General features: G+C 47.1%; 1 protein-coding gene across 1 annotated transcript in view; it reads left to right on the top strand.

Annotated features, from left to right (window-relative positions):
• Positions 1–20,735, top strand: part of LOC129838848 (CCR4-NOT transcription complex subunit 2-like) — a gene marked incomplete in the record, with an annotated part of 95,708 nt that extends 74,973 nt beyond the window's left edge. The window contains 7 exon segments of the mRNA XM_055906072.1: positions 6,930–7,050; positions 8,811–8,967; positions 12,124–12,185; positions 12,283–12,332; positions 13,233–13,333; positions 15,691–15,835; positions 19,115–20,735. Coding sequence (XP_055762047.1) covers positions 6,930–7,050; positions 8,811–8,967; positions 12,124–12,185; positions 12,283–12,332; positions 13,233–13,333; positions 15,691–15,835; positions 19,115–19,201 — 723 coding nt within the window.
• Positions 20,736–25,265: the final 4,530 nt, after the last annotated feature.

Below are 25,265 nucleotides of genomic sequence, written 5' to 3'. Positions count from 1 at the left end.
TTCCTGTCCCTCTCTCCAGAATCTAAACCCTTCTTCTCTTCCTGTCCCTCTCTCCAGAATCTACTCTTCTTCTCTTCCTGTCCCTCTCTCCAGAATCTACTCTTCTTCTCTTCCTGTCCCTCTCTCTCCAGAATCTAAACCCTTCTTCTCTTCCTGTCCCTCTCTCCAGAATCTACTCTTCTTTTCCTGTCCCTCTCTCCAGAATCTACTCTTCTTTTCCTGTCCCTCTCTCTCCAGAATCTACTCTTCTTCTCTTCCTGTCCCTCTCTCCAGAATCTAAACTCTTCTCTTCCTGTCTCTCACTCTCCAGAATCTAAACTCTTCTCTTCCTGTCTCTCTCTCCAGAATCTAAACTCTTCTCTTCCTGTCCCTCTCTCTCCAGAATCTAAACTCTTCTCTTCCTGTCTCTCTCTCTCCAGAATCTAAACTCTTCTCTTCCTGTCTCTCTCTCTCCAGAATCTAAACTCTTCTCTTCCTGTCCCTCTCTCTCCAGAATCTAAACCCTTCTTCTCTTCCTGTCCCTCTCTCTCCAGAATCTAAACTCTTCTCTTCCTGTCTCTCTCTCTCCAGAATCTAAACCCTTCTTCTCTTCCTGTCCCTCTCTCTCCAGAATCTACTCTTCTTCTCTTCCTGTCCCTCTCTCCAGAATCTAAACCCTTCTTCTCTTCCTGTCCCTCTCTCCAGAATCTAAACCCTTCTTCTCTTCCTGTCCCTCTCTCCAGAATCTAAACCCTTCTTCTCTTCCTGTCTCTCTCTCTCTCTCCAGAATCTAAACTCTTCTTCTCTTCCTGTTCCTCTCTCTCCAGAATCTACTCTTCTTCTCTTCCTGTCCCTCTCTCTCCAGAATCTACTCTTCTTCTCTTCCTGTCCCTCTCTCTCCAGAATCTAAACTCTTCTCTTCCTGTCTCTCTCTCTCCAGAATCTAAACCCTTCTTCTCTTCCTGTCCCTCTCTCTCCAGAATCTACTCTTCTTCTCTTCCTGTCCCTCTCTCCAGAATCTAAACCCTTCTTCTCTTCCTGTCCCTCTCTCCAGAATCTAAACCCTTCTTCTCTTCCTGTCCCTCTCTCTCCAGAATCTAAACCCTTCTTCTCTTCCTGTCCCTCTCTCTCCAGAATCTAAACTCTTCTTCTCTTCCTGTCCCTCTCTCTCCAGAAGCTAAACCCTTCTTCTCTTCCTGTCTCTCTTTCTCCAGAAGCTAAACCCTTCTCTTCCTGTCCCTCTCTCTCCAGAATCTAAACTCTTCTCTTCCTGTCTCTCTCTCTCCAGAATCTAAACTCTTCTCTTCCTGTCTCTCTCTCCAGAATCTAAACTCTTCTCTTCCTGTCCCTCTCTCTCCAGAATCTAAACTCTTCTCTTCCTGTCTCTCTCTCTCCAGAATCTAAACTCTTCTTCTCTTCCTGTCTCTCTCTCTCCAGAATCTAAACTCTTCTCTTCCTGTCTCTCTCTCTCCAGAATCTAAACTCTTCTCTTCCTGTCCCTCTCTCTCCAGAATCTAAACCCTTCTTCTCTTCCTGTCCCTCTCTCTCCAGAATCTAAACCCTTCTTCTCTTCCTGTCCCTCTCTCTCCAGAATCTAAACTCTTCTCTTCCTGTCTCTCTCTCTCCAGAATCTAAACCCTTCTTCTCTTCCTGTCCCTCTCTCTCCAGAATCTACTCTTCTTCTCTTCCTGTCCCTCTCTCCAGAATCCAAACCCTTCTTCTCTTCCTGTCCCTCTCTTCAGAATCTACTCTTCTTCTCTTCCTGTCCCTCTCTCCAGAATCTACTCTTCTTCTCTTCCTGTCTCTCTCTCTCCAGAATCTAAACTCTTCTCTTCCTGTCCCTCTCTCTCCAGAATCTAAACTATTCTCTTCCTGTCCCTCTCTCTCCAGAATCTAAACCCTTCTCTTCCTGTCCCTCTCTCTCCAGAATCTAAACTCTTCTCTTCCTGTCTCTCTCTCTCCAGAATCTAAACCCTTCTTCTCTTCCTGTCCCTCTCTCTCCACAATTTACTCTTCTTCTCTTCCTGTCCCTCTCTCCAGAATCTAAACCCTTCTTCTCTTCCTGTCCCTCTCTCCAGAATCTACTCTTCTTCTCTTCCTGTCCCTCTCTCCAGAATCTACTCTTCTTCTCTTCCTGTCCCTCTCTCTCCAGAATCTAAACCCTTCTTCTCTTCCTGTCCCTCTCTCCAGAATCTACTCTTCTTTTCCTGTCCCTCTCTCCAGAATCTACTCTTCTTTTCCTGTCCCTCTCTCTCCAGAATCTACTCTTCTTCTCTTCCTGTCCCTCTCTCCAGAATCTAAACTCTTCTCTTCCTGTCTCTCTCTCTCCAGAATCTATACTCTTCTCTTCCTGTCTCTCTCTCCAGAATCTAAACTCTTCTCTTCCTGTCCCTCTCTCTCCAGAATCTAAACTCTTCTCTTCCTGTCTCTCTCTCTCCAGAATCTAAACTCTTCTCTTCCTGTCTCTCTCTCTCCAGAATCTAAACTCTTCTCTTCCTGTCCCTCTCTCTCCAGAATCTAAACCCTTCTTCTCTTCCTGTCCCTCTCTCTCCAGAATCTAAACTCTTCTCTTCCTGTCTCTCTCTCTCCAGAATCTAAACCCTTCTTCTCTTCCTGTCCCTCTCTCTCCAGAATCTACTCTTCTTCTCTTCCTGTCCCTCTCTCCAGAATCTAAACCCTTCTTCTCTTCCTGTCCCTCTCTCTCCAGAATCTACTCTTCTTCTCTTCCTGTCCCTCTCTCCAGAATCTAAACCCTTCTTCTCTTCCTGTCCCTCTCTCCAGAATCTAAACCCTTCTTCTCTTCCTGTCCCTCTCTCCAGAATCTAAACCCTTCTTCTCTTCCTGTCCCTCTCTCCAGAATCTACTCTTCTTCTCTTCCTGCCTCTCTCTCCAGAATCTAAACTCTTTTTCTCTTCCTGTCTCTCTCTCTCCAGAATCTAAACCCTTCTTCTCTTCCTGTCCCTCTCTCTCCAGAATCTAAACCCTTCTTCTCTTCCTGTCTCTCTCTCTCTCCAGAATCTAAACTCTTCTCTTCCTGTCCCTCTCTCTCCAGAATCTAAACCCTTCTTCTCTTCCTGTCCCTCTCTCTCCAGAATCTAAACCCTTCTTCTCTTCCTGTCCCTCTCTCTCCAGAATCTAAACTCTTCTTCTCATCCTGTCTCTCTCTCTCCAGAATCTAAACTCTTCTCTTCCTGTCCCTCTCTCTCTCCAGAATCTAAACTCTTCTTCTCTTCCTGCCCCTCTCTCCAGAATCTAAACCCTTCTTCTCTTCCTGTCCCTCTCTCTCCAGAATCTAAACTCTTCTTCTCTTCCTGTCCCTCTCTCCAGAATCTACTCTTCTTCTCTTCCTGTCCCTCTCTCTCCAGAATCTACTCTTCTTCTCTTCCTGTCCCTCTCTCCAGAATCTAAACCCTTCTTCTCTTCCTGTCTCTCTCTCTCTCTCCAGAATCTAAACTCTTCTTCTCTTCCTGTTCCTCTCTCTCCAGAATCTACTCTTCTTCTCTTCCTGTCCCTCTCTCTCCAGAATCTACTCTTCTTCTCTTCCTGTCCCTCGCTCTCCAGAATCTAAACTCTTCTCTTCCTGTCTCTCTCTCTCCAGAATCTAAACCCTTCTTCTCTTCCTGTCCCTCTCTCTCCAGAATCTACTCTTCTTCTCTTCCTGTCCCTCTCTCCAGAATCTAAACCCTTCTTCTCTTCCTGTCCCTCTCTCCAGAATCTAAACCCTTCTTCTCTTCCTGTCCCTCTCTCTCCAGAATCTAAACCCTTCTTCTCTTCCTGTCCCTCTCTCTCCAGAATCTAAACTCTTCTTCTCTTCCTGTCCCTCTCTCTCCAGAAGCTAAACCCTTCTTCTCTTCCTGTCTCTCTTTCTCCAGAAGCTAAACCCTTCTCTTCCTGTCCCTCTCTCTCCAGAATCTAAACTCTTCTCTTCCTGTCTCTCTCTCTCCAGAATCTAAACTCTTCTCTTCCTGTCTCTCTCTCCAGAATCTAAACTCTTCTCTTCCTGTCCCTCTCTCTCCAGAATCTAAACTCTTCTCTTCCTGTCTCTCTCTCTCCAGAATCTAAACTCTTCTCTTCCTGTCTCTCTCTCTCCAGAATCTAAACTCTTCTCTTCCTGTCTCTCTCTCTCCAGAATCTAAACTCTTCTCTTCCTGTCCCTCTCTCTCCAGAATCTAAACCCTTCTTCTCTTCCTGTCCCTCTCTCTCCAGAATCTAAACCCTTCTTCTCTTCCTGTCCCTCTCTCTCCAGAATCTAAACTCTTCTCTTCCTGTCTCTCTCTCTCCAGAATCTAAACCCTTCTTCTCTTCCTGTCCCTCTCTCTCCAGAATCTACTCTTCTTCTCTTCCTGTCCCTCTCTCCAGAATCCAAACCCTTCTTCTCTTCCTGTCCCTCTCTTCAGAATCTACTCTTCTTCTCTTCCTGTCCCTCTCTCCAGAATCTACTCTTCTTCTCTTCCTGTCTCTCTCTCTCCAGAATCTAAACTCTTCTCTTCCTGTCCCTCTCTCTCCAGAATCTAAACTATTCTCTTCCTGTCCCTCTCTCTCCAGAATCTAAACCCTTCTCTTCCTGTCCCTCTCTCTCCAGAATCTAAACTCTTCTCTTCCTGTCTCTCTCTCTCCAGAATCTAAACCCTTCTTCTCTTCCTGTCCCTCTCTCTCCAGAATCTACTCTTCTTCTCTTCCTGTCCCTCTCTCTCCAGAATCTACTCTTCTTCTCTTCCTGTCCCTCTCTCCAGAATCTAAACCCTTCTTCTATTCCTGTCCCTCTCTCCAGAATCTACTCTTCTTCTCTTCCTGCCCCTCTCTCCAGAATCTAAACTCTTTTTCTCTTCCTGTCTCTCTCTCTCCAGAATCTAAACCCTTCTCTTCCTGTCCCTCTCTCTCCAGAATCTAAACTCTTCTTCTCTTCCTGTCTCTCTCTCTCCAGAATCTAAACTCTTCTCTTCCTGTCCCTCTCTCTCCAGAATCTAAACTCTTCTTCTCTTCCTGCCCCTCTCTCCAGAATCTAAACCCTTCTTCTCTTCCTGTCCCTCTCTCTCCAGAATCTAAACCCTTCTTCTCTTCCTGTCCCTCTCTCTCCAGAATCTAAACTCTTCTTCTCTTCCTGTCCCTCTCTCTCCAGAAGCTAAACCCTTCTTCTCTTCCTGTCTCTCTTTCTCCAGAAGCTAAACCCTTCTCTTCCTGTCCCTCTCTCTCCAGAATCTAAACTCTTCTCTTCCTGTCTCTCTCTCTCCAGAATCTAAACTCTTCTCTTCCTGTCTCTCTCTCCAGAATCTAAACTCTTCTCTTCCTGTCCCTCTCTCTCCAGAATCTAAACTCTTCTCTTCCTGTCTCTCTCTCTCCAGAATCTAAACTCTTCTTCTCTTCCTGTCCCTCTCTCTCCAGAATCTACTCTTCTTCTCTTCCTGTCCCTCTCTCCAGAATCCAAACCCTTCTTCTCTTCCTGTCCCTCTCTTCAGAATCTACTCTTCTTCTCTTCCTTTCCCTCTCTCCAGAATCTACTCTTCTTCTCTTCCTGTCTCTCTCTCTCCAGAATCTAAACTCTTCTCTTCCTGTCCCTCTCTCTCCAGAATCTAAACCCTTCTCTTCCTGTCCCTCTCTCTCCAGAATCTAAACTCTTCTCTTCCTGTCTCTCTCTCTCCAGAATCTAAACCCTTCTTCTCTTCCTGTCCCTCTCTCTCCAGAATCTACTCTTCTTCTCTTCCTGTCCCTCTCTCCAGAATCTAAACCCTTCTTCTATTCCTGTCCCTCTCTCCAGAATCTACTCTTCTTCTCTTCCTGCCCCTCTCTCCAGAATCTAAACTCTTTTTCTCTTCCTGTCTCTCTCTCTCCAGAATCTAAACCCTTCTCTTCCTGTCCCTCTCTCTCCAGAATCTAAACTCTTCTTCTCTTCCTGTCTCTCTCTCTCCAGAATCTAAACTCTTCTCTTCCTGTCCCTCTCTCTCCAGAATCTAAACTCTTCTTCTCTTCCTGCCCCTCTCTCCAGAATCTAAACCCTTCTTCTCTTCCTGTCCCTCTCTCTCCAGAATATAAACCCTTCTTCTCTTCCTGTCCCTCTCTCCAGAATCTACTCTTCTTCTCTTCCTGTCCCTCTCTCTCCAGAATCTACTCTTCTTCTCTTCCTGTCCCTCTCTCCAGAATCTAAACCCTTCTTCTCTTCCTGTCTCTCTCTCTCCAGAATTTAAACTCTTCTTCTCTTCCTGTTCCTCTCTCTCCAGAATCTACTCTTCTTCTCTTCCTGTTCCTCTCTCTCCAGAATCTACTCTTCTTCTCTTCCTGTCCCTCTCTCTCCAGAATCTACTCTTCTTCTCTTCCTGTCCCTCTCTCTCCAGAATCTAAACCCTTCTTCTCTTCCTGTCCCTCTCTCTCCAGAATCTAAACCCTTCTTCTCTTCCTGTCCCTCTCTCTCCAGAATCTAAACCCTTCTTCTCTTCCTGTCCCCCTTTCCAGAATCTAAACCCTTCTTCTCTTCCTGTCCCTCTCTCCAGAATCTAAACTCTTCTCTTCCTGTCCCTCTCTCTCCAGAATCTAAACTCTTCTTCTCTTCCTGTCCCCCTCTCCAGAATCTAAACCCTTCTTCTCTTCCTGTCCCTCTCTCCAGAATCTAAACTCTTCTTCTCTTCCTGTTCCTCTCTCCAGAATCTAAACCCTTCTTCTCTTCCTGTCTCTCTCTCTCCAGAATCTAAACCCTTCTTCTCTTCCTGTCTCTCTCTCTCCAGAATCTAAACCCTTCTTCTCTTCCTGTCCCTCTCTCTCCAGAATCTAAACTCTTCTTCTCTTCCTGTTCCTCTCTCCAGAATCTAAACCCTTCTTCTCTTCCTGTCTCTCTCTCTCCAGAATCTAAACCCTTCTTCTCTTCCTGTCTCTCTCTCTCCAGAATCTAAACCCTTCTTCTCTTCCTGTCCCTCTCTCTCCAGAATCTAAACTCTTCTTCTCTTCCTGTCCCTCTCCAGAATCTAAACTCTTCAGGTAAGACTTCCAGCAGCACAGACGGGCCCAAGTTCCCCGGGGACAAGAGCTCAACAGCCCACAACAACAACCAGTTGAAGAAAGGCATACAGGTGTTACCGGACGGTGAGGCTCCATTCCTCTCTCTCTCTCTCCTTCACTCTGTCCTTCACTCTGTTCTTCACTCTGTCCTTCACTCTGTCCTTCACTCCATCCAACCTTTCACCTGTCACAGGACAGGACCTCTAGGAAGACCTGTATAGTTGATGACTAGGACCTGACTAGGGAGACCTCGATAACTTAGTCGATAAGTTCATTCTAAAATGCATCAGCGCCATTGTCCCAGGGTGAGAGTTCGCTGCGTTTCCGATCAAAAGCCCTGGATTAACACAGAGGTGGAGCGGGTAAACTGCTTCAAGTTCCACGTTGTCTAAATCACTAAAGACTTTAAATGGTCCAAACACTCACAGTCGTTGAGAAGACGTGACAGCCCCCCCCCCCCCCCCCCCCCCCCCCCCCTTGGAGGTTGTAAAAATTTGGCATGGGCCCTCTTATTGTCGAGAGGTTCTACAGCTGTACCATTGAGAACCTATTGACTGGCTGCATCACTGCTTGGTATGGCGATAGCACCGCCCTGGATCACATGGCGCTGCAGAGGTTTGCACAGACAACCCAGTACATCACTGGGGCCGAGCTACATGACACTTTTTAAAATATTTCATCTATATAGTACGCTTTCTTACTTTGTATTTCATTTTTCTTGTATATTTCCTTTTCTTCTGTTTTCTAGTAATGCGTTGATATTGAATGCCAAGAGCTGAGCAAAGAAAAGAGTTCCCTCATCCAGCTGGTCCTGGGGCTGAGTTCACAAACCTGTTCTACTAACACACTGAAGCCTCAGGACCAGAACATCCAATCAATCAGAATAAACCAAATTACAACACAGTCAAAACAAAACTATATTGCTTATTGGGAAACACAAGCACAAACACAAAGCAAAATGCAGTGCTATCTGGCCCTAAATCGACAGTACACTGTGGCTAAATATTTGACCATGGTTACTGATCAAAACCTTAGAAAAACCTTGACAAAGTACAGGCTCAGTGAGCACAGCCTTGCCATTGAGAAGGGTAGACACAGGAAAACCTGGCCCCCTGTAGAGGAAAGGCTGTGCAACCACTGCACAACAGCAGAACCTGAGACGGAGCTGCATTTCCTGACAAAACGTCAAAAATATAAAACAATTAGAGTGTCATTTCCCCAAATTTGAAACTCTTATTCAAGGTTTCAAAGACCTCTCTGATGAGGATAGGCTACCCGTCCTGTTGGGGGAGGACGCAGAGAGCTGTAGCGCACTACATTGCTGCCTGCCATAAGTTGAGGGACAGTGTCTGACAGACCAATCAACCTGCACATGTACTCTACTGTATGTTTATTGTTATTGTTGAATGTATGGTTATTTTGACACTTAGTTATTGTTGTTACTGTTGTCCCGTTGACATTTTTGATTCTCATTTTATTTCATATTGTAAATACCCCAAATAAGCTTTGGCAATATGTACATTGTTACGTCATGCCAATAAAGCACATTGAATTGAATTGATTACTGCGTTGTGTTCAGAGCTGCAAGAAAGGCCTTTAACTGTAGTTGTTCAGGTGACATTAAAAGTTTTCACTAAGACTTTGCCATGGTCAGGAAGAATGTAGCCTGGTCATTTTATCATCAGCCCGGGCACGAAGGTCAACGTTCAACACTACTTCCTGTAGTTAATAGACAGGGGTCAAACACACACACACACACACACACAAACCACACACACACACACACACCACACACACACACGAGGCTCCCATCCTCATTGGTCTTTCCTCTACTCCTCCTCCAGGTCGCGTGACGAACATTCCCGGGGGCATGGTAACAGACCAGTTTGGGATGATTGGCTTGTTAACGTTCATCAGGGCAGCGGAGACGGACCCAGGCATGGTGCACCTAGCACTGGGCAGTGACCTGACAACACTAGGACTCAACCTCAACTCGCCAGAGTAAGTCTGGTCGTCTCTAGGACATTCAGAAACTACCCAGACAGCACCTGGTAATAACTGATCCAGGAGCAGTGACCTGACAACACTAGGACTCAACCTCAACTCGCCAGAGTAAGTCTGGTCATCTCTAGGACATTCAGAAACTACCCAGACAGCACCTGGGAATAACTGATCCAGGAGCAGTGACGGCTGCAGCCGGAGTCTAACTTACGGAGTCAGACGGAGAGACGCTTCATTATCGAGCTGTAGATGCAGTGTAATACACTGTCTGTCTGATGTGCTGTGAGGAGTAGCTGCTGTCTGTCTGTCTAATGTGCTGTGAGGAGTAGCTGCTGTCTGTCTGTCTGATGTGCTGTGAGGAGTAGCTGCTGTCTGTCTGATGTGCTGTGAGGAGTAGCTGCTGTCTGTCTGATGTGCTGTGAGGAGTAGCTGCTGTCTGTCTGATGTGCTGTGAGGAGTAGCTGCTGTCTGTCTGTCTAATGTGCTGTGAGGAGAAGCTGCTGTCTGATGTGCTGTGAGGAGTAGCTGCTGTCTGATGTGCTGTGAGGAGTAGCTGCTGTCTGTCTGTCTGATGTGCTGTGAGGAGTAGCTGCTGTCTGTCTGTCTGATGTGTTGTGAGGAGTAGCTGCTGTCTGTCTGTCTGTGCTGTGAGGAGTAGCTGCTGTCTGTCTGTCTGATGTGCTGTGAGGAGTAGCTGCTGTCTGTCTGATGTGCTGTGAGGAGTAGCTGCTGTCTGTCTGTCTGTGCTGTGAGGAGTAGCTGCTGTCTGTCTGATGTGCTGTGAGGAGTAGCTGCTGTCTGTCTGTCTGTGCTGTGAGGAGTAGCTGCTGTCTGTCTGTCTGATGTGCTGTGAGGAGTAGCTGCTGTCTGTCTGTCTGTGCTGTGAGGAGTAGCTGCTGTCTGTCTGTCTAATGTGCTGTGAGGAGTAGTTGCTGTCTGTCTGTCTGATGTGCTGTGAGGAGTAGCTGCTGTCTGTCTGATGTGCTGTGAGGAGTAGCTGCTGTCTGTCTGATGTGCTGTGAGGAGTAGCTGCTGTCTGTCTGTCTGATGTGCTGTGAGGAGTAGCTGCTGTCTGTCTGTCTGTCTGTGCTGTGAGGAGTAGCTGCTGTCTGATCTCTAGACCTCTACTATAACAGTCCTTCTGAAGATAATAGAGTGACAGTTTGGCTGATCTCTACTATAGCAGTCCTTCTGAAGATAATAGTGACAGTTTGGCTGACCTCTACTATAACAGTCCTTCTGAAGATAATAGAGTGACAGTTTGGCTGATCTCTACTATAACAGTCCTTCTGAAGATAATAGTGACAGTTTGGCTGACCTCTACTATAACAGTCCTTCTGAAGATAATAGTGACAGTTTGGCTGACCTCTACTATAACAGTCCTTCTGAAGATAATAGAGTGACAGTTTGGCTGACCTCTACTATAACAGTCCTTCTGAAGATAATAGAGTGACAGTTTGGCTGACCTCTACTATAGCAGTCCTTTTGAAAATAATAGTGACAGTTTGGCTGACCTCTACTATAACAGTCCTTCTGAAGATAATAGAGTGACAGTTTGGCTGACCTCTACTATAACAGTCCTTCTGAAGATAATAGTGACAGTTTGGCTGACCTCTACTATAGCAGTCCTTCTGAAGATAATAGAGTGACAGTTTGGCTGACCTCTACTATAACAGTCCTTCTGAAGATAATAGTGACAGTTTGGCTGATCTCTACTATAGCAGTCCTTCTGAAGATAATAGAGTGACAGTTTGGCTGACCTCTACTATAGCAGTCCTTCTGAAGATAATAGTGACAGTTTGGCTGACCTCTACTATAACAGTCCTTCTGAAGATAATAGTGACAGTTTGGCTGACCTCTACTATAACAGTCCTTCTGAAGATAATAGTGACAGTTTGGCTGATCTCTACTATAACAGTCCTTCTGAAGATAATAGAGTGACAGTTTGGCTGACCTCTACTATAACAGTCCTTCTGAAGATAATAGAGTGACAGTTTGGCTGACCTCTACTATAACAGTCCTTCTGAAGATAATAGAGTGACAGTTTGGCTGATCTCTACTATAACAGTCCTTCTGAAGATAATAGAGTGACAGTTTGGCTGACCTCTACTATAGCAGTCCTTCTGAAGATAATAGTGACAGTTTGGCTGACCTCTACTATAACAGTCCTTTTGAAAATAATAGTGACAGTTTGGCTGACCTCTACTATAACAGTCCTTCTGAAGATAATAGAGTGACAGTTTGGCTGACCTCTACTATAACAGTCCTTCTGAAGATAATAGTGACAGTTTGGCTGATCTCTACTATAGCAGTCCTTCTGAAGATAATAGAGTGACAGTTTGGCTGACCTCTACTATAGCAGTCCTTCTGAAGATAATAGTGACAGTTTGGCTGACCTCTACTATAACAGTCCTTCTGAAGATAATAGTGACAGTTTGGCTGACCTCTACTATAACAGTCCTTCTGAAGATAATAGTGACAGTTTGGCTGATCTCTACTATAACAGTCCTTCTGAAGATAATAGAGTGACAGTTTGGCTGACCTCTACTATAACAGTCCTTCTGAAGATAATAGAGTGACAGTTTGGCTGACCTCTACTATAACAGTCCTTCTGAAGATAATAGAGTGACAGTTTGGCTGATCTCTACTATAACAGTCCTTCTGAAGATAATAGAGTGACAGTTTGGCTGACCTCTACTATAGCAGTCCTTCTGAAGATAATAGTGACAGTTTGGCTGACCTCTACTATAACAGTCCTTCTGAAGATAATAGAGTGACAGTTTGGCTGATCTCTACTATAACAGTCCTTCTGAAGATAATAGAGTGACAGTTTGGCTGACCTCTACTATAGCAGTCCTTCTGAAGATAATAGAGTGACAGTTTGGCTGATTTGAGTGTCAGAAGATGAGCCTTTACTAATCAGTCGTCCTGCTACGTGTTCTGTCTCATCCTGACAGCCTGAGAGCCGTAGCAGGCAGCGGGTCTCTGCTATCGTCTCCTGAAAAACACTCGCTGGACAGCAGGCTGCTATTATGTACAATTCTGGCATTTAAAAAAATTATCTAAAAAGGAAAAGAATGAGACGCCATTGTAACCTGTTAACATGGCAACAACATAATCTGATAGTATCAACATGACCACTTTCTTGTCCTTCAGAAACCTGTACCCCAAGTTTGCATCTCCCTGGGCGTCAGCACCGTGTCGACCCCAGGACATCGGTACGTATCCTACCCAGCCAGAGTGCTCTGGAGGTGGGATAGATTCTGCCAATTTCCCCGTCTGGTTCTCTCTAACCACTTCTCTCTCTGCTTCCAGACTTCCATGTTCCATCGGAGTATTTAACCAACATTCACATAAGGGACAAGGTATGTACCTCAGACACAGAATAAACACACCCAGGGTTGGGTTGCTGTTGGCCAACATGGCCACAACACGCCACCATTCACCCTTACGGCAGCCCCCCCGGCACCTCTCTGATTCAGAGGGGTTGGGTTAAATGACTAGGTTTCCCTCCAAGCAGACAGTCTCCTGAACACGGTCCATTCTGATCTAGCACCAAGTCACTGATACACCAGTCCACTCTAAACACATCATGTTATCAGACCTTCATCTAAGTTGGTCATTAAGGATGGTCAAAGTACCAGCTCAATGTAACCTTGTTGTTTTGGCCCTCGTATTATTGTCCCCTCTGTTTGGGTGCACTAGCAACACCACACATGGGTTGTTGTAACTGCTCTGTCCACTGTGAGAGTTGAAGCCTCTTTTTATCCAGCATGGTTGTGATGAGAACGGCACGGTTAGCTTCTGTTGATGGTGCCAGAGGGCTGGAAGCTGAATAGATCAATAACCTGTTGTCCCCCTCTCTCTCTCCCCCTCGCTCTCCCTCCCCCTTTTTCCTCTTTCTCTCCCTCCCCCTATTTCCTCTTTCCCTCCCCCCTTTTCCTCTTTCCCCCCTCTACCCTTCTCTCTTCTCTCCCCCTCCACCCCTCTCTTCTCTCCCCCTCCACCCTTCTTTTCTCTCCCCCTCCACCCTTCTCTTCTCTCCCCCTCCACCCTTCTCTTCTCTCCTCTCTCCCCCTCCACCCTTCTCTCCTCTCTCTCCCCCTCCACCCTTCTCTCCTCTCTCTCTCCCCCTCCACCCTTCTCTCCTCTCTCTCTCCCCCTCCACCCTTCTCTCCTCTCTCTCTCCCCCTCCACCCTTCTCTCCTCTCTCTCTCCCCCTCCACCCTTCTCTTCTCTCTCTCTCTCTCTCTCTCTCCTTCCAGCTTGCTGCAATAAAACTGTCTCGGTATGGAGAGGACCTGCTGTTTTATCTTTACTACATGAACGGAGGAGACCTCCTCCAGCTGCTGGCTGCAGTAGAGCTGTACGTATACAGACACACTGTGAAGGCTGCTCCTCAGCTAGGCTAGCTAGTGTCTGCTATGGTTACAGGCTTGGTGAGGTGTTTCTTTTACTCACCTTTTCTTGTGAACAAGCGCCCTCCTCTGGGTTTTAGTGGTACTGACATGGAACATGAAGCAGAAATACCTCTATGTAGTCAGGGTCCCCTTCTGCCTCCTCTATGTAGTCAGGGTCCCCTTCTGCCTCCTCTATGTAGTCAGGGCCCCCTTCTGCCTCCTCTATGTAGTCAGGGTCCCCTTCTGCCTCCTCTATGTAGTCAGGGTCCCCTTCTGCCGCCTCTATGTAGTCAGGGTCCCCTTCTGCCGCCTCTATGTAGTCAGGGTCCCCTTCTGCCTCCTCTATGTAGTCAGGGTCCCCTTCTGCCTCCTCTATGTAGTCAGGGTCCCCTTCTGCCTCCTCTATGTAGTCAGGGTCCCCTTCTGCCGCCTCTATGTAGTCAGGGTCCCCTTCCGCCGCCTCTATGTAGTCAGGGTCCCCTTCTGCCGCCTCTATGTAGTCAGGGTCCCCTTCTGCCTCCTCTATGTAGTCAGGGTCCCCTTCTGCCGCCTCTATGTAGTCAGGGTCCCCTTCTGCCGCCTCTATGTAGTCAGGGTCCCCTTCTGCCGCCTCTATGTAGTCAGGGTCCCCTTCCGCCGCCTCTATGTAGTCAGGGTCCCCTTCTGCCGCCTCTATGTAGTCAGGGTCCCCTTCTGCCACCTCTATGTAGTCAGGGTCCCCTTCCGCCGCCTCTATGTAGTCAGGGTCCCCTTCCGCCGCCTCTATGTAGTCAGGGTCCCCTTCTGTCGCCTCTATGTAGTCAGGGTCCCCTTCTGTCACCTCTATGTAGTCAGGGTCCCCTTCTGTCGCCTCTATGTAGTCAGGGTCCCCTTCTGTCGCCTCTATGTAGTCAGGGTCCCCTTCTGCCGCCTCTATGTAGTCAGGCCCCTATGCCACCTCTATGTAGTCAGGGTCCCCTTCTGCCGCCTCTATGTAGTCAGGGTCCCCTTCTGTCACCTCTATGTAGTCAGGGTCCCCTTCCGCCGCCTCTATGTAGTCAGGGTCCCTTTCCGCCGCCTCTATGTAGTCAGGGTCCCCTTCCGCCGCCTCTATGTAGTCAGGTCCCCTTCTGTCGCCTCTATGTAGTCAGGGTCCCCTTCTGTCACCTCTATGTAGTCAGGGTCCCCTTCTGTCACCTCTATGTAGTCAGGGTCCCCTTCTGTCACCTCTATGTAGTCAGGGTCCCTTTCCGCCGCCTCTATGTAGTCAGGGTCCCCTTCCGCCGCCTCTATGTAGTCAGGTCCCCTTCTGTCGCCTCTATGTAGTCAGGGTCCCCTTCTGTCACCTCTATGTAGTCAGGGTCCCCTTCTGCCACCTCTATGTAGTCAGGTCCCCTTCTGCCTCCTCTATGTAGTCAGGGTCCCCTTCCGCCACCTCTATGTAGTCAGGTCCCCTTCTGCCTCCTCTATGTAGTCAGGGTCCCCTTCCGCCGCCTCTATGTAGTCAGGTCCCCTTCTGTCGCCTCTATGTAGTCAGGGTCCCCTTCTGTCACCTCTATGTAGTCAGGGTCCCCTTCTGCCACCTCTATGTAGTCAGGTCCCCTTCTGCCTCCTCTATGTAGTCAGGTCCCCTTCTGCCTCCTCTATGTAGTCAGGGTCCCCTTCTGCCTCCTCTATGTAGTCAGGGTCCCCTTCCGCCGCCTCTATGTAGTCAGGGTCCCCTTCTGCCGCCTCTATGTAGTCAGGGTCCCCTTCCGCCGCCTCTATGTAGTCAGGGTCCCCTTCTGCCGCCTCTATGTAGTCAGGTCCCCTTCTGCCGCCTCTATGTAGTCAGGGTCCCCTTCCGCCTCCTCTATGTAGTCAGGGTCCCCTTCCGCCGCCTCTATGTAGTCAGGGTCCCCTTCTGCCACCTCTATGTAGTCAGGTCCCCTTCCGCCGCCTCTATGTAGTCAGGGTCCCCTTCCGCCTCCTCTATGTAGTCAGGGTCCCCTTCCGCCGCCTCTATGTAGTCAGGGTCCCCTTCTGCCTCCTCTATGTAGTCAGGGTCCCCTTCTGCCGCCTCTATGTAGTCAGGGTCCCCTTCTGCCTCCTCTATGTAGTCAGGGTCCCCTTCTGCCGCCTCTATGTAGTCAGGGTCCCCTTCCGCCGCCTCTATGTAGTCAGGGTCTCCTTCTGTCGCCTCTATGTAGTCAGGGTCCCCTTCTGTCACCTCTATGTAGTCAGGGTCCCCTTCCACTTCTACTTAATGTAGTTTGTCTTTCAAGTCTTATAAGCAAATGTTACTACCGTATACAATGCTGTGCCCTAACATTTGACCCTTAACTTGTGTGACCTGTAACCTCAGCTTCAACCGGGACTGGCGGTACCACAAGGAGGAGCGTGTGTGGATCACGCGGGCGCCGGGCATGGAGCCCACTCTGAAGACCAACGCCTATGAGAGAGGCACCTACTACTTCTTTGATTGTCTTAACTGGAGGAAAGTAGCCAAGGTGAAGGACACAGGCTTGTTACCGTAGTTACAGTGCATTCAGAAACTATTCAGACCTTGACTTTTTCCACATTTTTTTTCTATACACTCAACCCCATAATGAAAAGCAAAAACTGTTTTTATTTTATTTTTGCATATGTATAATTTTTTTTTAAATACAGAAATATAACATTTATATAAGTATTCAGACCCTTTACTCAGTACTTTGTTGAAGCACCTTTGGCAGCGATTACAGCCTTGAGTTTTCATGGGTAAGTTTGGCACACCTGTATTTGAGGAGTTTCTCCCATTCTTCTCGGGTTCTTGGTCACCTCCCTGACCAAGGCCCTTCTCCTCTGATTGCTCAGTTTGTCCTGGCAGACAGCTCTAGGAAGAGTCTAGGTGGTTACAAACTTCTTCCATTTAAGAATGATGGAGCCCACTATTCTTGGGGAGCTTCAATGCTGCAGACATTTTCTGGTACCCTTCCCCAGGTCTGTGCCTCGACACAATCCTGTCTCTGAGCTCTACGGACAATTCCTTAGATCTCATGGCTTGGTTTTTGCTCTGACGTGAACTGTGGGACCTTTTATGTAGACCGGTGTGTGCCTTTCCAAATCATGTCCAAGTTGTAGAAACATCTCAAGGATGATCAATGGAAACAGGATGCACTGGAGCTCAATTTCCAGTCTCATAACAAAGAGTCTGAATACTAATGTAAATAAGCTATTTCAGATTTTTAAAATCTTTAATACATTCAACAACAAAAAAATACCCTGTTTTCGCTTTGTCATTATGGGGTATTGTGATGTCTTTATGGGGTATTGTGATGTCGTTATGGGGTATTGTGATGTCGTTATGGGGTATTGTGATGTCGTTATGGGGTATTGTGATGTCATTATGGGGTATTGTGATGTCTTTATGGGGTATTGTGATGTCATTATGGGGTATTGTGATGTCATTATGGGGTATTGTGATGTCTTTATGGGGTATTGTGTGTAGATTGTTGGGGGGGGGGAAACAATTCAATCCATTTTAGAATAAGGCTGTAACATGATGTGGAAAAAGGGAAGGGGCCTGAATACTTTCCCAATGCATTGTAGTTACAACTAGGATTCAGAAATATTGTTATCCACTGCTTCAGCTGAAAACTGCCATCATCCACTGCTTCAGCTGAATACTGCCGTTATCCTCTGCTTCAGCTGAAATACTGCCGTTATCCACTGCTTCAGCTGAAACACTGCCGTTATCCACTGAAACACTGCCGTTATCCTCTGCTTCAGCTGAAACAATGCCGTTATCCACTGAAACACTGCCGTTATCCTCTGCTTCAGCTGAAACACTGCCGTTATCCTCTGCTTCAGCTGAAACACTGCCGTTATCCTCTGCTTCAGCTGAAACACTGCCGTTATCCACTGAAACACTGCCGTTATCCTCTGCTTCAGCTGAAACACTGCCGTTATCCACTGCTTCAGCTGAAACACTGCCGTTATCCTCTGCTTCAGCTGAAACACTGCCGTTATCCACTGAAACACTGCCGTTATCCACTGCTGCAGCTGAAACACTGCCGTTATCCACTGAAACACTGCCGTTATCCACTGCTTCAGCTGAAACACTGCCGTTATCCACTGAAACACTGCCGTTATCCTCTGCTTCAGCTGAAACACTGCCGTTATCCACTGAAACACTGCCGTTATCCACTGAAACACTGCCGTTATCCACTGCTTCAGCTGAAACACTGCCGTTATCCACTGCTTCAGCTGAAACACTGCCGTTATCCTCTGCTTCAGCTGAAACACTGCCGTTATCCTCTGCTTCAGCTGAAACACTGCCGTTATCCACTGAAACACTGCCGTTATCCACTGCTTCAGCTGAAACACTGCCGTTATCCACTGAAACACTGCCGTTATCCGCTGAAACACTGCCGTTATCCACTGAAACACTGCCGTTATCCTCTGCTTCAGCTGAAACACTGCCGTTATCCTCTGCTTCAGCTGAACACTGCCGTTATCCACTGCTTCAGCTGAAACACTGCCGTTATCCACTGAAACACTGCCGTTATCCTCTGCTTCAGCTGAACACTGCCGTTATCCACTGCTTCAGCTGAAACACTGCCGTTATCCTCTGCTTCAGCTGAAACACTGCCGTTATCCTCTGCTTCAGCTGAACACTGCCGTTATCCACTGCTTCAGCTGAAACACTGCCGTTATCCACTGAAACACTGCCGTTATCCTCTGCTTCAGCTGAACACTGCCGTTATCCACTGCTTCAGCTGAAACACTGCCGTTATCCTCTGAAACACTGCCGTTATCCACTGCTTCAGCTGAAACACTGCCGTTATCCTCTGCTTCAGCTGAACACTGCCGTTATCCACTGCTTCAGCTGAAACACTGCCGTTATCCACTGAAACACTGCCGTTATCCTCTGCTTCAGCTGAAACACTGCCGTTATCCTCTGAAACACTGCCGTTATCCTCTGCTTCAGCTGAAACACTGCCGTTATCCTCTGCTTCAGCTGAAACACTGCCGTTATCCACTGCTTCAGCTGAAACACTGCCGTTATCCTCTGCTTCAGCTGAAACACTGCCGTTATCCACTGAAACACTGCCGTTATCCGCTGAAACACTGCCGTTATCCGCTGAAACACTGCCGTTATCCACTGCTTCAGCTGAAACACTGCCGTTATCCGCTGAAACACTGCCGTTATCCTCTGCTTCAGCTGAAACACTGCCGTTATCCTCTGCTTCAGCTGAAACACTGCCGTTATCCTCTGCTTCAGCTGAAACACTGCCGTTATCCGCTGAAACACTGCCGTTATCCTCTGCTTCAGCTGAAACACTGCCGTTATCCTCTGCTGCAGCTGAATACTGCCGTTATCCTCTGAAACACTGCCGTTATCCGCTGCTTCAGCTGAAACACTGCCGTTATCCTCTGCTTCAGCTGAAACACTGCCGTTATCCTCTGAAACACTGCCGTTATCCACTGAAACACTGCCGTTATCCTCTGCTTCAGCTGAAACACTGCCGTTATCCACTGCTTCAGCTGAAACACTGCCGTTATCCACTGAAACACTGCCGTTATCCACTGAAACACTGCCGTTATCCTCTGCTTCAGCTGAAACACTGCCGTTATCCTCTGCTTCAGCTGAAACACTGCCGTTATCCACTGAAACACTGCCGTTATCCTCTGAAACACTGCCGTTATCCTCTGCTTCAGCTGAATACTGCCGTTATCCTCTGCTTCAGCTGAAACACTGCCGTTATCCACTGCTGTCCCTAAAATCCTAGTTTCTCCCTTTCTAGGAGTTTCATCTGGAATACGAGAAGCTAGAGGAGAGACCCCACGTGCCATCCACCTTCAACTACAACCCAGCTCAGCAAGCCTTCTGAGAGACTTCCTTCCCCTCGTTCTCAGTCCACCATGGGATCCTAGACCTGGTTTGAGTTCTGGTCCCTGGCCCTGGGTACTCACAGCAGACAGACAGCGAATGCCGGTGTGGCTGGCTCAGGCATCCTGCTTTTTATTCCTCGACGATCGACCATCTGGCAAATTGACTTTAGGCCAAATGAAGGGAAACCCGGTGACCATTTTGGCTCCGAGCAGGTCCTTCTTCCCCGAAATGAATGGTGTGTCGCCCAATGAAACGCTGGTTTCTCTTTTTAAACATTTTTTTTTCTTTTTCATCTTTTTCCTGACCTTTTCCCTTTTTTGTTTTGGTTGGTTGTCATTTTGAAAACATTCACAACTTTTTGTTTACGCCTCATTCTTCAGACCTTCCCATTGGTCACGAAGCACCATGACATAATACACACACACCCTCTCTGACAGAACCAGGTTGATCTGTCGTTATCCAACAGAAGTGTTCAGAGAAACACAGTGACATGCAGATAAAACCTCAACACGATGTTACTCCAGCAGAGGGGAAAACCCACCGACAGACTGACAGACAGACAAGAGGCCAGGAGAAAATGCAATGTTCGTATTGTAGATCTATTTCGTAATAAAAGAACACAAAAGATGTTTGTGTATTTGTTCATATGTGAAGACGAGACCCAGAATAGTTCAGCTTGGACATATCGGTAACTCTCAAACACATACGTTTTTTAAAACTTCAGTTAATTCCCTCATTCGCTCCCTTTCCACCCACCATTTCTCCGCCCCTTTTCTGCCTACAAGAATGATCCACCAATCAGTGACAGACAACCTCCAGCTGTCCACATTCACTGAGACTCATCCTCCTTCCAGGGATGAACAGGAGAAAGAACTGTCCAAGTCTTTGTTACAATTTTGTAATAAAAGTACATCATGTTTTTCCATTTTTTTGGGAGACGGGGGGCTTACAGGTTACACATGACTAAAGATATGTATGTTCGATGTGTATATATTATATATATGACATCTATTTTGGAGAAGATTAAAAATAAATAAAAACAAGACTGTCGCCCGGCTGTACCTCGTTTTTAGGAGGTGAGCACGGAGCGGTGCAATAGTGGACGTACCGTACGACGTGGATAAAACGGGACTGTTCTGGGGACCGTGCCTGTCAACAATAACAATAACCTGGATTAAAACCGTACTGGAGCCGGTGGATAGAGGACGACAATAACTGGTCAGGACAGGGGGCCATGCCTCACGCCCTGAAACACTTTCAATTAAACAACGAAGAACATCAACCACTACAAACAAGGGCCAGATACATTCTCAGTGAGCCAATAAGAACACCCGTACCCATGTGATGGTGGTTTTGGAGGGATGCGATTGGAGGAAGATGAGGACTGAAGCCCTTCACTGTTCAACAGCAGCATTTCATAGGAAAAGAAAAACACAATAAATAAAAATAATATGAAAAAACAGTATTGTATTTTCTGATCCCGTTCTGGAAAAAAGCTTCTCTTTAATAAAGTAGAAAGGCTTTCTCCTGTATGATGCGGAGTGGGGGGTTGATTTCTGCTGCGCTGTGTCTGTGGCGTGTCTGGCTCTGTGTGAGTGTCTGCGTGTGGCGCTGTGAGTCTGGCTCTGTGTGAGTCTGTCTGTCTGTGGCGTTGTGAGTCTGGCTCTGTGTGAGTCTGTCTGTGGCGTTGTGAGTCTGGCTCTGTGTGAGTCTGTGAGTCTGTCTGTGGCGCTGTGAGTCTGTCTGTGGCGTGTCTGGTGCTGTGAGTGTCTGCGTGTGGCGCTGTGTGTCTGGCTCTGTGTGAGTCTGTGCGTGTGGCGCTGTGTGTGTTTATGGTCTCAATTGAATTATCAGAAATATTCTTTGATTTCTACTTTTGATTCTCTGCATCTTTTCCACATACTACCTCAGTACAGATGGCTCACCCATCCATGCCAGTAGTAATGATTTGATAATATCTCACACATAGCGGTCCTTTATGAGAATGTATTGATCCACTGCATACAATCATCCAGTGTAAATGAATTATTATTATTTGTTGTGGTATGTGGCGCCACCTTGTGGTCAACGTTTGATTTAGTGGGCAGAAAAATCACACCTTTCCTCAGTGCAGTAAAGCAGCAAAACTCTGTCAGGTTTTTCCAGAAATCCTGGTTGGAGGATTCTGGATCGCCTGTTTTATTTCTGGAATCTTCCAACCTGGATATCTAGAAAACCTGGAAATGTTGGGAAAGTTGACAGAATTTAGAAACTCTACTCACCAGTCAATATATGGTAAACTCTCAGAATCAACACAGCTGGTTAATACTCACCAGTCAATATATGGTATACTCTCAGAATCAACACAGCTGGTTAATACTCACAGGTCAATATATGGTATACTCATAATCAACACAGCTGGTTAATACTCACCAGTCAATATATGGTATACTCTCGCCACCAGAGTCTCTGGGTTCGTGCCCAGGCTCTGTCGCAGCCGGCCGCGACCGGGAAGTCCGTGGGGCGACGCACAATTGGCCTAGCGTCGTCCGGGTTAGGGAGGGTTTGACCGGTAGGGATATCCTTGTCTCATCGCTCTCCAGCGACTCCTGTGGCGGGCCGGGCGCAGTGCGCGCTAACCAAGGGGGCCAGGTGCATGGTGTTTCCTCCGACACATTGGTGCGGCTGGCTTCCGGGTTGGAGGCGCGCTGTGTTAAAGAAGCAGTGCGGCTTGGTTGGGTTGTGTTTCTGAGGACGCATGACTTTCGACCTTCGTCTCTCCCGAGCCCGTACGGGAGTTGTAGCGATGAGACAAGATAGTAATTACTAGCGTTTGGATACCACGAAAATTTGGGCGAAAAGGGGGTAAAATTATAAAAAAAATTAAAATATATATATATATATGGTATACTCTCAGACTCAACACAGCTGGTTAATACTCACCAGTCAATATATGGTATACTCTCAGACTCAACACAGCTGGTTAATACTCACCAGTCAATATATGGTATACTCTCAGACTCAACACAGCTGGTTAATACTCACCAGTCAATATATGGTATACTCTCAGAATCTACACAGCTGGTTAATACTCACAGGTCAATATATGGTATACTCATAATCAACACAGCTGGTTAATACTCACCAGTCAATATATGGTATACTCTCATAATCAACACAGCTAGTTAATACTCACCAGTCAATATATGGTATACTCTCATAATCAACACAGCTGGTTAATACTCACCAGTCAATATATGGTATACTCTCATAATCAACACAGCTAGTTAATACTCACCAGTCAATATATGGTATACTCTCATAATCAACACAGCTAGTTAATACTCACCAGTCAATATATGGTATACTCTCATAATCAACACAGCTAGTTAATACTCACCAGTCAATATATGGTATACTCTCATAATCAACACAGCTAGTTAATACTCACCAGTCAATATATGGTATACTCTCATAATCAACACAGCTGGTTAATACTCACCAGTCAATATATGGTATACTCTCAGAATCAACACAGCTGGTTAATACTCACCAGTCAATATATGGTATACTCTCAGAATCTACACAGCTGGTTAATACTCACCAGTCAATATATGGTATACTCTCATAATCAACACAGCTGGGCGCCGAGGAAACATCCTCACCTGAGGAAATGAACTCCTGTTACAGTATGGAAGCTGCAAAGAATTCTACCATTACCACAAAAAGAATAGCCAAGGAGACGATCTCTTGGGTTCGTATAGCAAAACCCATTCCTTTCCAAAAGATATATCACCTGGAAATGCAGCCAAGGCCGAAATGAAACTAAACGGTTTGGAATTGTTGGATTTTACAGAGAGCAAAGACGATAAACTTTCCCCAGAACCTTGTATGTCATGGTTTGAGTTGTAGCCTTTCATACCAGAGCCAAGGTGAGCCCCATAAAAATACTAAAAACCCTTTCATAAAAGTAGTCAAGATAAAATATTAAAAACAATAAACATATGGCAGATGGTGTGAGACTCAATCTGTCTCCATCTCTTAAACTGTGAGAGGATGTGATGAAACCCCATGGGGTTTTTACTCTTTTATGTCCAACAATTACATTTGTTTTTTTGCCCACTAAACTTAAGGGGCCAAATAAAATCACCCGCTGGCCCAATTGGACCAGTTGGGGAACCCTGCTCTAGGGACACAGCAGCAGGAGAACCACCCGCGGCCCAGTTGGGGAACCCTGCTTTAGGGACACAGCAGCAGGAGAACCACCCGCGGGGCCAGTTGGGGAACCCTGCTCTAGGGACACAGCAGCAGGAGAACCACCCGCTGGCCCAATTGGACCAGTTGGGGAACCCTGCTTTAGGGACACAGCAGCAGGAGAACCACCCGCGGGCCAGTTGGGGAACCCTGCTCTAGGGACACAGCAGCAGGAGAACCACCCGCGGGCCAGTTGGGGAACCCTCCTCTAGGGACACAGCAGGAGGAGAACCACCCGCGGGGCCAGTTGGGGAACCCTGCTCTAGGGACACAGCAGCAGGAGAACCACCCGCGGGGCCAGTTGGGGAACCCTCCTCTAGGGACACAGCAGCAGGAGAACCACCCGCGGGCCCAGTTGGGGAACCCTCCTCTAGGGACACAGCAGCAGGAGAACCACCCGCGGGCCCAGTTGGGGAACCCTCCTCTAGGGACACAGCAGCAGGAGAACCACCCGCGGGCCCAGTTGGGGAACCTTCCTCTAGGGACACAGCAGGAGGAGAACCACCCGCGGGGCCAGTTGGGGAACCCTGCTCTAGGGACACAGCAGCAGGAGAAGAGGACAGGTCTCAGCCAGCCACTGAAAGATGTGGCTAATTAAGGACAAATTAAGGCTCAACCGCCAAGCCTTCCATTTACTGTCCTTTATCTCCTCTTCCATCATATAGCTTTCACTCCTTCCTTTCTCCTCCATCCATCTATCCTCTTCCTCTTCCTCACCCACCAAGCCTTTCATTTACTGTCCTTTATCTCCTCTTCCATCATACAGCTTTCACTCCTTCCTTTCTCCTCCATACATCTATCCTCTTCCTCACCCACCAAGCCTTTCATTTACTGTCCTTCTTTCTCTCCTTCCCCTTTACTCTCCTTCTCTCCTTCCTCAACCACTAACCCTCTATTTTCCTCTTCACCATCAATGTATTCCCCTCTAGATAAGTGAGTGTCAAATATACATATAGATATCCTAAAATATACACGTATATATATATATATATATATATATATATATATACACAGTGGGGAGAACAAGTATTTGATACACTGCCAATTTTGCAGGTTTTCCTACTTACAAAGCATGTAGAGGTCTGTAATTTGTATCATTGGTACACTTCAACCGTGAGAGATGGAATCTAAAACAAAAATCCAGAAAATCACATTGTATGATTTTTAAGTAATTAATTTGCATTTTATTGCATGACATAAGTATTTGATACATCAGAAAAGCAGAACTTAATATTTGGTACAGAAACCTTTGTTTGCAATTACAGAGATCATACGTTTCCTGTAGTTCTTGACCAGGTTTGCACACACTGCAGCAGGGATTTTGGCCAGTGGCGAATTTTCCAATCTTGGTGTTCTCAGGCAAATGCCAAACGTCCTGCACAGTGTTGGGCTGTAAGCACAACCCCCACCTGTGGACGTCAGGCCCTCATACCACCCTCATGGAGTCTGTTTCTGACCGTTTGAGCAGAGACATGCACATTTGTGGCCTGCTGGAGGTCATTTTGCAGGGCTCTGGCAGTGCACCTCCTTGCACAAAGGCGGAGGTAGCGGTCCTGCTGGTGGGTTGTTGCCCTCCTACGGCCTCCTCCACGTCTCCTGATGTACTGGCCTGTCTCCTGGTAGCGCCTCCATGCTCTGGACACTACGCTGACAGACACAGCAAACCTTCTTGCCACAGCTCGCATTGATGTGCCATCCTGGATGAGCTGCACTACCTGAGCCACTTGTGTGGGTTGTAGACTCCGTCTCATGCTACCACTAGAGTGAAAGCACCGCCAGCATTCAAAAGTGACCAAAACATCAGCCAGGAAACATAGGAACTGAGAAGT

Source organism: Salvelinus fontinalis, chromosome 39 (assembly GCF_029448725.1).
Source record: "Salvelinus fontinalis isolate EN_2023a chromosome 39, ASM2944872v1, whole genome shotgun sequence".
Lineage (NCBI taxonomy): Eukaryota > Metazoa > Chordata > Actinopteri > Salmoniformes > Salmonidae > Salvelinus > Salvelinus fontinalis.
The sequence above is the reverse complement of the archived record's forward strand: the minus strand, read 5'-3'. Positions and strand labels throughout refer to the sequence as shown.